The sequence below is a fragment of the Schistocerca gregaria genome, chromosome 1 (genome assembly GCF_023897955.1).
Source record: "Schistocerca gregaria isolate iqSchGreg1 chromosome 1, iqSchGreg1.2, whole genome shotgun sequence".
NCBI lineage: Eukaryota > Metazoa > Arthropoda > Insecta > Orthoptera > Acrididae > Schistocerca > Schistocerca gregaria.
The window spans coordinates 514477160-514492291 of NC_064920.1; the positions used below are offsets into that span (position 1 = coordinate 514477160).

Consider the following 15132-nt stretch of genomic DNA (forward strand, 5'->3'; position numbering starts at 1 on the left):
AACGTACTCCGTGAGAGGTGTTGTCATTATAACAGCTAAGGATAAAGTCAAAGGATTCCTCGCAAAACTTAGTTTATGGTCAACGTTTTTACAAAAGATTATGTTTGAGTCTTTCCTTTGTATTCAGACGATTGTCGAAGAAATTGCAACGGAACAGTCGGTGGTATTAAGTTCTCACATTCCTTGCATGATACAGAGCTTGCATAATTTGGAAGAGAAACTGTTAATTTACTTTTCAGAGCTCAACTCTGACGCTGACAACGGTCATAGATGGATACTCAATACTTTTCTACATATGTTAGTACAACTGGCTGATCTGAGCACGATGACGAAAGAATCACTTACAGATTTGGCAGTTGACGGAATGCTTAAAATGGAATTTAATTCGCAAAAGTTTGACCTCTTCTGGATGAAGGGAAAAGAAGAGTATCCACAGCTGGCAAAGGAAGCTTTGAAATTATTAGTGCCATCCGCCGCTTCCTGCCTTTGTGAATTAGCATTCTCTTCAAAGGTGAACATGAAAACTAAGAAGAGAAATAGACTTCAACTAGAAAATGATTTGGTGATTTGAGCCTCAAAAATAGAACGACGAATTGACAAATTATTAGTAAATAATAGGAACAGCCTTTTCATTGAATCTGTTGTATTTTTACTGTAGTCTAGGACCTATAACTTTTGCTTACTTTCTTCTGGCTAAGTGGCTCCCGTGGCAGATATATAAGTGTCAAGTATGTTTTTTAGTAAAACAAATGAGAGACATTATTCATCAGGCATGAAATTGCATTTGTGCCGATAAATCGCTGAGCATTTATGTATAATCGCTGAATCGTACCGTTATTGTTATCGACTTTACTCTTGACGCTATGGCTTATGCTCCGCGGGAAAGAAATGACAATGGAATAACAGAAAACGTGGAGGGAAAACAGCGTAATGTTTTACATCGGTGTTATTATTATTATTATTATTATTATTATTATTATTACGACGAAAGAAGTACATTAGACGCTCCGCCAAAGACAACGATGCAAACAATGCAGTATTCAATTATTCTGTTACCGACATTCCTAGCGTTGCAGTTATTCTAACCGATACCTCCACCCGGGTATCGTCGACGATGCTGCCAAATTCTCTGTGATGGTGTTGCAAGCAAGACTCATGTTACTTCATGGCCTTGAAATACCTCTATATGAATTCCATTTTAGATATGTCATCGTTAACCAACACGAATTCAATAAAGATCCACATTAACCAATACGTGGGCAGATGTTTCATTCGTCTAGCCGTCTTCTGTGTTTATGACTCATTTTGAAGAGAAGGTAAAAGCAAATGTCTTTAGACGGCTTCTGGTAAAAAAGGATGTACATTTTATAAACTGTTTTAGTATTTTTTAGGAATTTAATGCATTTTCCTTTTTTTACGTGAATTCCGACAGAAAAATGTTTCACAGTACAAGTAAAACTCAGAAGTGAATTATCCTCGTTAAACGAGGTCCACTGTATAGTCAATTTCTAAACGAGAAGATCTGTTTTCGAATTTCTAACAGTTACTTAATGGATCTTCTTCATTTAGTTATCGATCGGTCCCTGAAAACAGTTTTCCAGTTTTGCCTTTATTTAGCGTTAACACTGTGTTTTTATTATAAAACAATCTACGTTATGCTCGATCCAGAATTAATGTTAAACAAGGAATTACGTAATTTTAATAAAAAAATAAATACCATTTTCCATGGGCCGATGTTTTTGTATTCCAAAACCCCTAGTTTAGAGACATGTAGTATGATGATTATTTCATTTACTTTCATTGCGAGAATAAGTAGTATATATATATTTTCAAATGATGGTATTAGTTTTTTGTAAGGTAGCACAAAAAAAACAATGACTCACTTCACGGCAATCACCATTATTAACTACACGGAAGAAATGAGAAATTAACCAGGTGTCAAGCAACGACGATTTTGTGGGAATCCCGACGAAGCCACAGAACTAGGAACATAGAAACAACGTCAACATGCAGTGTGTGAAATAAAGTCTGAGATGAGCTCAGGCATCCTAGATCCGATTGGTAGAAATTGCTGTACTTGGTGCCTTGTCTCACTGCTGCCAATCCTATCAATCAATTGTTTGGTTCGAAGCTTGTTACTGAAATGCATTCTAGTAACCGTGGTGACAAATCTTGCTGTGGGCGTGTTGTTTCAGCCAGTTTGTATCGCATTGAACGTGTGAGCCTTTTAACTGCGCTTTCATAAATTGTTCTCGTTCTGTGTGATATTTTTATCACAGCAGATGACTGGCTCGTAAACTAAGTTGGCAGTAATACACAAGACGCTGCCACTACACCGTCGTTCCAGCCGGAAGTTGATGAGGTCCTTTCTCTCTCCCTGAAAACCTCTCATAGGTAAACATTATCTGTACAAGCCTTAGCGACTCACGCCGCCGTAGTTTCATTCCACAGAAGTTGGAAGAGGTCGACTTACATAGTGTTGCTTCTCACTGCTGCAAGTGTTTGTGTATTTTGAAGTCTTCAACAGGTTTGAAAGGCTCAGGAATACGGTGAATCGACTGAGACCAGATATTACAGCTGCATCATGACTAGGCCACATGCCACACGGCCGCATCCGTCACAGAATTTGTGACTTCAAAAGGCATTTCTGTCGTTCTACAGTCCCCTTGTTCACTTGATCTGAGTCCTCGTGACATATTTCTTTTTCTGAAATTGAAAAATATCTTAGAAGGGTGTTGATCTGCGACTCAGGAAGACATTCAAAAGAATGTGACCGACATGTTAAGGCCCCTGCCAGTTGATGCCTTTCAGTGCGGCTATCAAGACTGGGCACAATGATTTCGCCATAGCTTTCAACGGGACAATACTGTTGTTTTAAAACATAAAATCTTTGTTAGATAAAATATAAGTCTCATTAATTTTCTCACACACCTCGCATGTTTGTTTGTCCACCATCTGTGATTACCCTTTTAAGAGATGTCCACTCCTCTTCAACTGAATTGCCTACTATGGCAGGTGGACCTACAAATTGTTAAACACGTGTTTTTGTTCGTCACTGTACACGTCATATGTTCCTCCTTGGTAGCCTTACTGTGTAACTCTTCCTACAACATAATACTTTGTACGCCAGGAAACGTCTCTCGTGTGCTAGGGCATTGTTACTGAGCGCCTGTCAAGTCCGCGGACTTTCAAAGCGTTCGCACGGTGGAACGGAGCTGTCCCATGCACCAGCCAGTGTATAGGCCTGGAAGGGTAAGGTGCGAGATCAAACAGCCCCGAAACTGTGCCACGTGAGAGCAGCGGCCAAGTTAAAGCAGCGGCCGGCGCCAGTGGCTAACACGCAGGGGGTGGTGGGTGGCAGGTAGCACTCCAGAGCGAGCGGACTGGGCTAACCGAGTTATGGAGGGCGTGGCTGCCTGCCGCGGCCAGCCGCCGGCGCTTTAACACCTCGCAGCGCCGCTAGTCCGCCCTAACAGCCCCTAATTGTAGGTCGTTGCGTCTATCATCCTGCTAAGGCAGCCGCCCGGGGCATTTGCTCTAGCTATTACCGTAAATGTCCGGCCGCTGTTTCTATGTGCGAAAGTCGCTCGCTCAGCTTTATGTCCCCACATTAGCTTCTACTCTGTACTCCCTGCGCACTGTAATTGGGCAAAACTGCTGACAAAGCTCTGGCATATCGTAGGATTTCTTAGTTTGATGTGGGGTAGGACCACAGCCTTCAAGTAATTATTACCAGGTATTACTCATCCGCAGGCAGAAATCGGAAATGTGGATTTTTTCATTATTGTTTCAAATACGGGGTGGGGGCAGGGATGGGTGGCAGTGGTACAATCAACACACCCTACAGCCAGTGGAAATGTAACAATACAGACAGATGAAAAATTTGGCAACATTGAAAATGGACTCGAGAACTTGTCCGTGAGGAGTCGAGCACACACTAGAGTGCCCCAACTCCGTCTCGCAGGGCTGCCAGTGTCGCCGAAACTGTGCAATAGTGGGCAATGCAAAGCGAAAAAGTATTTTAATCGAACTAACAACTGCAAGAGTTACAAATAGTTGTCATTCAGGAAATTTTTTGTGTAGGGTCCTTTGCACACAAAATATTGAATAATGCTAGTGGCTTAACGAATGGGTCATCTCTGCTTGTCTACGATCAGAATGCCCTTTCATCTAGTTACAAATCCCACTCTCACGTCCTACTTTTTGAGTAAGACTAGCTGAAGAGTTAATAGGTTGTTAATCGATTTTCTCGCCTTTCTGGAGCGAGTGTCAGATCGCCAGCGAATTTTACAATTTTTACAAGTTGCGACATGGTCGCGGATTAAAACAGTTATCCAATTCTATTATTTCCGCCAGTGAGCACCAAACTTTTTGTGCTTTGCCTACCGCTTTCAGTTAGCAATGACCATTTGCAGATCTGCAGCAAATCATGAGAAATGGAATACAGCTAGTGAACATATTACGCCTTAGAACGATAAAATACGTCATAACGAAAAAGTGTTTCTTTCATGGATACAAAAGCAAGCACTTAAAATATGAAGAGGCGTATCTGTTCTATGACTTATCATACATAACAAAGCCGTAGTGGCATCACAACAAAATGTACATAAAATCAGCATAGCGTCGTCGCACATATTGTGATAATTTAAAACACAAATAAATTTAAAATTGTTAAAACGAAATGGTTAAAGGTTAGTATTTGATACTGAGACTCTTATGGTCACTTTAGATAAAAATAATAATATACACGACAACAAGGTTATGGAGTTGATTCCTTTTAAGAATTTGAAATTTAACTTTATTCGTGTTTTTAATTATTACACTTTATCACTGTAGTAACTTACACGTTTGGAAGCCCACTATATGTTTTACCTATTCTACTCCTCATCGTTTACTGTACAATTTTTATAACTGACGAATGTGTATAGACATACAGCAGCGACATCTGACGAGTTCAAGGTGCAAACGTATGATCCGGTTACTGTATTGCAGTTTGTTATGACGTGTACCGATAGAACAGTTTAACTCTGCCAGAACTGTGGCCTAGTGTACATCACATTTTAAATATGTACGACGATGCTATGCTGATTTTGTGCACATTTTGTAATGATGTCTTTATGGCTTCATTATTTTAGGACTAGTTATAATTGCTGAAGGAAACCGGTAGTCTAAGGACCAAAAATTTTGTGATCATTTGTGGAAGTAAAAGAAAATAATTTAACAATTGCATAGTGACCCAAAACATGTAGAAATAAACTGAATGACATATCTTAACAGTCTGATGATTTAGTAAATAACAACTTCATTGCACTGCGTACAACTTACGAAGCAGTTAATAAAATGAACTTAGTGTGAGCGTCCAGTTCATAGTGAACGAGTCGTGTTGGCATGGACAGGAATCCGAAGTGTAAGCATTGCGTGATTAGTATTGTGCAACTTGGAGCAGTATATTTCCTTTATGGCGACCGAACTTAATTTAAAAAGGAAATGGCTAACTCCAGTGATAATGTAAATAGTGTGCGGGCGTGTGTAATTGGACTTTAGATAAACGTAGGGACCTTTTCATAAATCAAGGCTTCATAAAGACAGAGTCAGTCATAAACTCTTTCGTTTCAAGTATAGTATGCTTACTGAGTCAGTCATATTGAAGAATGGCAGTAGAAGATGAAGAGAATACGTGTCAAATAGGCACGCGTTTATGAAAGTTGTCACAGCGATAGGTGTAGCTAGGAAGTAAGTCGTCTGGTAATGCTGTCTACAAATAGGCCAATGTCGAATCAATAAATACAAAACAACAGGTCAAGTAAATCAGTTTATAAAAATCTCAAACGACCGGGCAACTTACTGACGACCTCGTCGTGGGCAGGACGTTAATTTCATGTACTATGGATCATTCGTCCACTTAATCATTATGATGTACGAGTCATGTTATATTCAAACTACACATTTAGTGTGCTCATCATTTGCATGTGTTGTTTTATTACAGATACGAGCACTTTTTACACATTTCAAAAACAGATAGTCTTCTACGGATTAGAACGAGTTCTCAAGGAAGAAACTGTTTCAGTTTGTTTTCAAATGTATCTGTTCTGCCCTTTAGACACTTTATATCATTGTGTAGGCGATCAGAAATTTTGGTGGGAGCACTGCACACCCTTTCTTGTGCCAAAGATAACCTTAATATGGAAAAATGGAAGTCATTTTTGTAATTATGTACATCATTGTCCTCCAAAATTGCAAAGGATTATTGACAATTAACTTCATGAGGGAATAAGTATAATTTGCAGCAACAGTCAAAATGGCTAACTCCGCAAACAGATGTCTACAAGATGATCGTCGATAATCACCAGATATTATTCCTGTTGAACGTTTCTGAGAAACAAGTATTTCTTCCTTAAAAATGAGTTACTGCAGAACATTATTCCATGTGATGTTGTTGACTGGAAAACGTAAATTACGTCAACTTATTGATTTGCTTCTCTTCAAGGTTTACAATTATTTGAAGTGCAAACTTGGCTGAACTATTTTAGAAGTTCCAAATTGTAGTTTTACCATTTCAATTTCTCGTCGTATGGAGATCTAAAGATTTTTTAGTTAAAGCCTACTCAACCCTTATTCCGTTCTTGATCTGTCAAGGGTGTTTTCCCCAGAAAACCTTGAAGGGCGTCTCCCACGATGTTGTGAGGCGACCACATTCGAAAAAAGTATAACAAGAATTTTAGTGTTTCCACGCCCTCAGTTTGCTGGTGAAAACACTTATTTCGCCCTATTAATCTCAGTAAACAATGAAGACAATGAATTAATGCAGAAATGGTGTTCCAAGTGAATTACAAAAAAAACTGAGATGACTGTCGCTGAATTTCAATACGGAACTGAATTTCTTTACGGCTCTTCGAACATCGGCAACTACACTGATGGAATATTTATACACTACTGCTACTACTACGTGATCAGGCCCAGTGGACCGCACTCATCTACAAGTTTCCTCCTCCACTGTATTCTGTCCTTTGCTGCTATCCGTCATTCGTCCACATCTATTGACATTTGTTTTAAATCTTCATGGAGTCCATCCCTCCAACGCTTCTTGGGTCTCCCTGGCGGTCTCTTTCCTGTAGGTGTGAAATCCAGGAGCTTCCGTGGCCATCTGTGCTCCTCCATCCGGGCCACATGGCCGGCCCACTGCATTCGTTTGGCTTTGAAAGCTCCTGCTATGTTGGGCTGCTGGTATAGTTCCTCAAGCTCTTGGTTGTATCTGATCCTCCATTCCCCTGTATCTGCATCCAGAGCCGGACCGAAGATCTTCCGAAGCACTTTTCTCTCAAAGACAAGGAACTTATGGAAGTCCTGTTTCCGGATACTCCATGTCTCACAGCCATATAGAACAACAGGTTGGATCAGGGTTTTGACAGTCGAATCTTGAACTGTCTGGAGAGAGATTTGGACCGAAGCAGTTGTGCTAGGCTGTGGTAAGATCGGTTTCTTGCTTGTATTCTAGCATTGATCTCTACTTCACATGACGAGTTCTCAGTGAAAAGTGCCCCTAGGTATTTGAATTCTTGCACTCTCTTGTAGGAATGGTCCCCAACCTGCAGTGAGTGTCGATGATCAGCAGTCTGACAATGACCACGCGTCATAACGAGGTACTCCGTCTTAGGTTTGTTTATGTTTAGCCCAAATTTGCTGGCAGCCTCCTTTAGTGCTTTGGTCATTTGCTCCAACTCCTCTTCCGACCTAGAGAGTAAACAGATGTCGTCTGCATAGGCTAAGTATGCCAGTCTCTTTCCTTCGATTTCAATCCCTTCGTTCTCTTGGAAGGTCTCGCGTACGATCTTCTCGAGGGCAAAGTTGAACAGGATAGGGGACAACCCATCTCCTTGCCTGAGTCCTGTCACAATTTCAAATTCCTCAGTTACGCGATTTCCCATCTTCACCTTTGCATGTGTTTCGTTCAGACAGATCTTTATCAATTATGGTAAACATTTTTGGAATACAGTGATCAATAGATTATTATATTTTGACTAAAGTTCAGTCTTGATCACACCATTTATGTCTCAATAACATAGGTAACCGGTTTCGGTTATTTTTACGTAACCATCATCAGACCTGTAGATTAATTTTAGGAAATACTAGAAATTAATATTTAAATAAAATGAAAGTGTCTAATGACGTCAAAATTTTTTTAACAAGATAAAAGAAAATAAATTATACCCATGGTTTCCTTAGGATGGTAGGCGGAGCTCTCCTCAGCTGCTACGAAGTCAACTGATGGTTATGAGTGCTGAGCACGAGCTTAAATATGCAGAGGCTCCGCCTATTTTTGAATAAATTAGTAATTCTATCTGATATTTTTCCCATATATGTCATCTTCATATATTTTGGATTACCAATTAGTGGAGTACTTTGTTATTGTTGCACTTTATTAAAAATGGTATCTACCTGTCGTGTGTCGAAAGAGTTGGTTTTTGCAATAAAGAATATTGCTATGAAAACTACAGTTAAAGTAAGACGATTCTGCAAGATCCAACAAAGATGCAATTGTGATGAAGGCGACTCGGTATAATCGATATATACCACAACTCCAAGGACTTTCACATCTTTGATGTAACTGACAGTGTAATAGTATTAAGGTTGCCCATAGAGACCACAACTATTACACATCATAGTTTACCGTTTTTATCTAAAATATAAATAAGCTGTACAGATACTAACTATCTGTTAATCAGTCATTTTAAATGAATCAATTTTATGTTATTAGTGTATTTCCTATTTTTATACTTTGACGATGGCGTCGTATTATGAACACTGATTGGCAATTGTGAAGTAGTGTGACAGGAAGTAGGCGGAGCCTCTGCATATTTAAGCTCGTGTTCAGCACTCATAACCATCAGTTGACTTCGTAGCAGCTGAGGAGAGCTCCGCCTACCATCCTAAGGAAACCATGGGTATAATTAATTTTATTTTATCTTGTTAAAAAAATTTTGACGTCATTAGACACTTTCATTTTATTTAAATATTGGTTTCTAGTATTTCCTAAAATTAATCCACAGGTATGATGATGGTTATGTAAAAATAACCGAAACCGGTTACCTATGTCACTGAGACATAAATGGTGTGATCAAGACTGAACTTTAGTCAAAATATAAAGATCTCTATCAGATAGATGAGTTTCTCTGCTACGCCAAACTCCCTTAAACAGTTGAGCAGACTATTGCGATGTATGCAATCATAGGCCTTCTTAAAATCAACGAATAAAATATGCAAATCTTTACCATATTCACCCAGTTTCTCAGTGAGCTGCCGGAGACTGAAGATGTGATCTACTGTTGACCGTCCTGACCGGAAACCTCCCTGGCACTCTCCAGTTACCGATTCTGCCACTGGCTGAATTCTATGTATGAGGCAATTGGACAGGATCTTATAGCAGACGTTAAGCAGGGCGATTCCTTGATAGTTGTCACATTTCAGTTTGTCGCCCTTCTTGTGTATTGGACAAATCAGAGCTGTTTTCCATTCTCCTGGTAGTTTTTCTTTGGTCCATATTGTCTGTATCAGTCGGTGTATTTTTTCTGCTAGTTTCTCTTCTCCTGCCAGGATCATTTCAGCCTGTATTCCATCTTCACCTGAACTCTTATTCTGTTTAAGGTGTCTGATTCTGGTTTTTATCTCAACCAGGGTAGATGGGGGATAGTCTGCATCGGCTGTAATTGGGTACTGGAAATCAAACTGCAGTTCGGGTTCATCACAATTTAGCAGCTGTCGTAAGTACTCTTTCCATCTCTCAGCTATGTCCCCATCGTTCGTCAGGATCTTATCACGGGAATCTTTGACAAATTTCTGCTTGCCCTGGTGACCTTTGCACAGGTACTTCACCCTCAGAAACATTTACCTCGTCTTTTGTCCTCTGAAGTCTGTTTCTGCTTCAGTGATGATATTCCTTATGTATTTCCTCTTTGCTCTTCTCATAATGGCTTGTGTAGTCTTTCGGACCTCCTCAAATTGTGCTTTGGCCTGTGCATATTTGTCCCCTTCAGCCGTTTGTTCCTGGCTTCCTTTCTCCTTTTCAGGGCATCTGCACATTCCCACCAGTGTTTCCTTTGCTGTATCCCTAACTAAGCTCTGGATGTTTCCCCACATTAGTTCGAGGTCCTGATTCGCGTCCACTTCACTGAGTGCTTCAAAGCGGTTACTAAGTTGCAACTGGTATCTGGTCTTCGTTGCCTCATCTTTCAGTTTCTCCACATGGTACCTTTCCACTCTTTTTAACTTAGGTTCCGTTCTTCCTTTACAGTATATGTTTATGTGGCCTCTGGCCAGGAAATGATCACTCCCCCCTTCGGCACCCCGCACTGTCTTAACATCTAACACCCATCTCTTGGCTCTGAGGTCAACGGCAACATGGTCTATTTGATTTACAGTTCTCCCATCTGGTAATACCCAGGTTCCTTTATGTATGTTTTTCCGCTGGAAGTTTGTGCTGGAGATGAACAACCCTAATGATGTAGTGAAGCTGATGAACCTAACTCCATTGTCATTGCTTAGGTTGTGTAGACTGTGCCTACCTGTTGTGTCTTGGAATATTTGTTCTTTCCCAACCTTGGCACTCATATCACCAAGGACGATCCTCAGGTGTCCATTTGGTATAGCGTCCATCACATATGTAAACTACAGGTAAACAGGGAACACAGCCAGGAATTCTTTATAGAAAGACCAGAGTAATTGCAGTGCCAATGGCCTTGCCACAGTGGAAGCACCGATTCCCGTCAGATCACCGAAGTTAAGCGCTGTCGCACTTGGATGGGTGGTCATCCGGTCTGCCGAGCGCTGTTGGCTAGCGGGGTGCTCTCAGCCCTTGTGAGGCAAACTGAGGAGCTACTTGACTGAGAAGTAGCGGCTCTGGTCTCCGAAACTGACATACGGCCGGGAGAGCTGTGTGCTGACCACATGCCCCTCCATATCCGCATCCAGTGACGCCTGTGACCTGAGGATAACAAGGCGGCCAGTCGGTACCTTTGGTTCTTCATGGCCTGTGCGGGAGGAGTTAGTTTTAATTAGAGTAATCGCAGTGGAAAGTGAGACATCCCTTCTGAAGGACCTCCATCAAATTCTAGTTTATGTGCGGCAAGATATGCAAAATTGTATTAATTCTATCTATAGATATTCTTACACGACCTGCTGACCACAACTTGTACGACACTATCTAAATTCTAGGGATAAGATTGTACGAATTGCCCGATTGGTGCTGTAGAGACGCGCGCACCCGTCCTGTTGTCGTGTCTACCGCTTTAAAATATGAATTAAGATTACATATTAATCTACGACTTGGAACCAATGCTTTTGATACTGAAACAAACATAAATTTCTCAGCAAAGTAAGCGTAGTACACTCCCACAGGCTGTAATCGAGTTTAGTATTTAAAGCTTCGTAATTGTCAAAGTACTGGTTTCGTAATGAAGGGTACTAGTTAACCTGAAAATACATGTTATTGGATCACTGTGATATCTCATCGCCACACAAGTTTGTATACTCACTACGACGCAGATTGGTGCCATGATGGTCCACGCGAACCACCAATAGCAGCGGGTTATCTTGCACAGCTTCATTCCCATCTCTGCGATGTTGTCCAGGAATCGATTGCCGCCTGCGTCAAAAAGAGGAGAAAGAATCATATCTTAGACTGTAATCGTAACATATTTCAATATCACTATCTGTAAATCGTGTATGAATGAGCAGAAGTTCTTGAAATGTTGAAATGAAACAGTTACTGCAGCAAGAAGTCCTCATAATAACATACACTCCTGGAAATTGAAATAAGAACACTGTGAATTCATTGTCCCAGGAAGCGGAAACTTTATTGACACATTCCTGGGGTCAGATACATCACATGATCACACTGACAGAACCACAGGGACATAGACACAGGCAACAGAGCATGCACAATGTCGGCACTAGTACAGTGTATATCCACCTTTCGCAGCAATGCAAGCTGCTATTCTCCCATGGAGACGATCGTAGAAATGCTGGATGTAGTCCTGTGGAACGGCTTGCCATGCCATTTCCACCTGGCGCCTCAGTTGGACCAGCGTTCGTGCTGGACGTGCAGACCGCGTGAGACGACGCTTCATCCAGTCCCAAACATGCTCAATGGGGGACAGATCCGGAGATCTTGCTGGCCAGGGTAGTTGACTTACACCTTCTAGAGCACGTTGGGTGGCACGGGATACATGCGGACGTGCATTGTCCTGTTGGAACAGCAAGTTTCCTTGCCGGTCTAGGAATGGTAGAACGATGGGTTCGATGACGGTTTGGATGTACCGTGCACTATTCAGTGTCCCCTCGACGATCACCAGAGGTGTACGGCCAGTGTAGGAGATCGCTCCCCACACCATGATGCCGGGTGTTGGCCCTGTGTGCCTCGGTCGTATGCAGTCCTGATTGTGGCGCTCACCTGCATGGCGCCAAACACGCATACGACCATCATTGGCACCAAGGCAGAAGCGACTCTCATCGCTGAAGACGACACGTCTCCATTCGTCCCTCCATTCACGCCTGTCGCGACACCACTGGAGGCGGGCTGCACGATGTTGGGGCGTGAGCGGAAGATGGCCTAACGGTGTGCGGGACCGTAGCCCAGCTTCATGCAGACGGTTGCGAATGATCCTCGCCGATACCCCAGGAGCAACAGTGTCCCTAATTTGCTGGGAAGTCGCGGTGCGGTCCCCTACGGCACTGCGTAGAATCCTCCTACGGTCTTGGCGTGCATCCGTGCGTCGCTGCGGTCCGGTCCCAGGTCGACAGGCACGTGCACCTTCCGCCGACCACTGGCGACAACATCGATGTACTGTCAAGACCTCATGCCCCACGTGTTGAGCAATTCGGCGGTACGTCCACCCGGCCTCCCGCATGCCCACTATACGCCCTCGCTCAAAGTCCGTCAACTGCACATACGGTTCACGTCCACGCTGTCGCGGCATGCTACCAGTGTTAAAAGACTGCGATGGAGCTCCGTATGCCACGGCAAACTGGCTGACACTGACGGCGGCGGTGCACAAATGCTGCGCAGCTAGCGCCATTCGACGGCCAACACCGCGGTTCCTGGTGTGTCCGCTGTGCCGTGCGTGTGATCATTGCTTGTACAGCCCTCTCGCAGTGTCCGGAGCAAGTATGGTGGGTCTGACACACCGGTGTCAATGTGTTCTTTTTTCCATTTCCAGGAGTGTAGATGAAAGCATTGTTATGGCAAGCACAATGTTTGAAAAAAGCGACATAATATGTGCGAATGTGTTTACATAGACTAATGTAAATAACTATTTCTGTACAGCTTCTGATTATAATTCTTTCTTTATTCGTAACAGAAGAGCTAAATCTTACATCTAATATCGAACCTATGTAGTGAGTCTCGTATGGTTTGTCAATGATAACCGGCAAGAACGTGTGGACATTGTCATATACCATCGTTTTGCTACTACATGTCTCAGAACTGGTGAGTTAATTCCTTTCTGTTAACGAAACTAGGTACACAAATCTAGAGATATTACTAAAGTCCCCGGCCGCGTTTTCAGTCTGTGTGTGAAGACTAATCTTATGAATTGCTGTAGGAATTTTGATGTGGTTTTCACTGACTGACGTATCTGAAAGTGTGGTTTGTGTGTGACCTGTTACCGCTACGCCATACAAGTGGTGCGGCCGTCGATACATAGTGCTAGCCTTGCCAAACCTCGGCGTGTTGCTAGTGAGGTCATCATTTTTAAGAGATTGTCTTTACAGAAGTCTGAATAAATGTAAGGCAAAAAATTGCAATAGAAGATTCAAAAGCAGGTTTTTCTAGTTCAAATGTAAAAAAGTTTTGCAAAGTAATGACAGATTAATTCAATCGTCATATTTAGCAATCTGACAACCTCGTATCCTTCGTGCTCATCCACGCAGTACTGTCATCACTTACACGTGTCCACGTTTGCCGCTGCACTTTCTCTAATCCCATGTACCCACATTCGGTGGGGTAGACATCTCAGGCTTATCCCTTCCAAATCAGCAAAGAACTTCAACAGTTGTTTTACCGCCTATTCACCCATCTGTAAGTCACACACATCTACATTTCATTTTCTCCAGATTGTCATCAACGCAGTGCAGTCTAGTCTATCCCCTTGCTCATTTCCTTCTTTCCTCGTATTTCCTCATAATCTCCACCATTTCCCACTGAGCAGCCCTGTATTTCTTTATGTTTTGCGCGTTAAGAGTTCGTATCTCCGTATTGTGAGTCGAAACTGATAACACACACTGAGCGTAAAAGTTCCTTTGCAAAAACTCCACAAGCCTCGTACTGGAACCCCTGTTTATTTTACCAAAAGCCCTCTAGAAGCTGTTTACTCTTCTACTCTTCTGTCTTTTCCTCTCACTGCATCCAGTCCAGGAAAATAAAGTAATAGGAGTCTGAAAGTAGCAAGAAATTCTGTCTCTTCTCAGTTGCTCTCGTGACGGATACGTGGATGCGCTTACTAGATGACCTCCGCAGAGCACGTTCCAGCAAGGTAAATGAAGACCGACACTCACAGGTTGACGACAATCTAATCGGACACGGTTCTCCAGGCCACAGGGAGTTGATTACGGCAAAGCAGAAACGGAAAGTCCCTCCGCCGAGGGAAAAAATAATAGAAGCGTTGACTTTCCTGACAGTAGATGCAAATGGAAAAAAGAAACAGCATACTTTCTCAGTTACACTCACGCACAGCCATAGTCGTAATACTAACAACGGGCCCATACGAACTTATCCGCACTGATTTGATTCATAACGACACGGTGTGTATGGCACGACTTGGAATTCGAAATGTAAACAGTAAGACGCAACTCTCAAAAGATTCGGAGAAAACAGAGTTTGAAAATTTTAGACGTTATTGTGTACTTTATAAGGTCGCAAACATTAAAGCAGTCCGCAGTCGACAGAGTAAGCGCGTAGTTTCATAAGCGCAAAGTCTCTGGATTGAATCTCGCTGCTGTAACTTTTTTAAAAATTCTTACATTGTTGTAACAACTGATTTATTGTGACTATATAATTGTGCAAATTATCAGCATTTGATGATTGATTTATTATTTTTTTGCCGCTGGTGTCAAAGATGTAATGCTTTTCGAGTGGTGCTC

The 15132-nt window shown here is 42.1% G+C and overlaps 1 protein-coding gene across 1 annotated transcript in view; it reads right to left on the minus strand.

Moving 5' to 3' along the window:
- Positions 1-15132, minus strand: part of LOC126354491 (sodium- and chloride-dependent GABA transporter 1-like) — a 287334-nt gene that overhangs the window by 14596 nt on the left and 257606 nt on the right. Inside the window, exon 10 of the mRNA XM_050004222.1 lies at positions 11529-11638. Within this exon, the coding sequence (XP_049860179.1) occupies positions 11529-11638 (110 nt within the window). The remainder of the gene's footprint in view (positions 1-11528; positions 11639-15132) is intronic.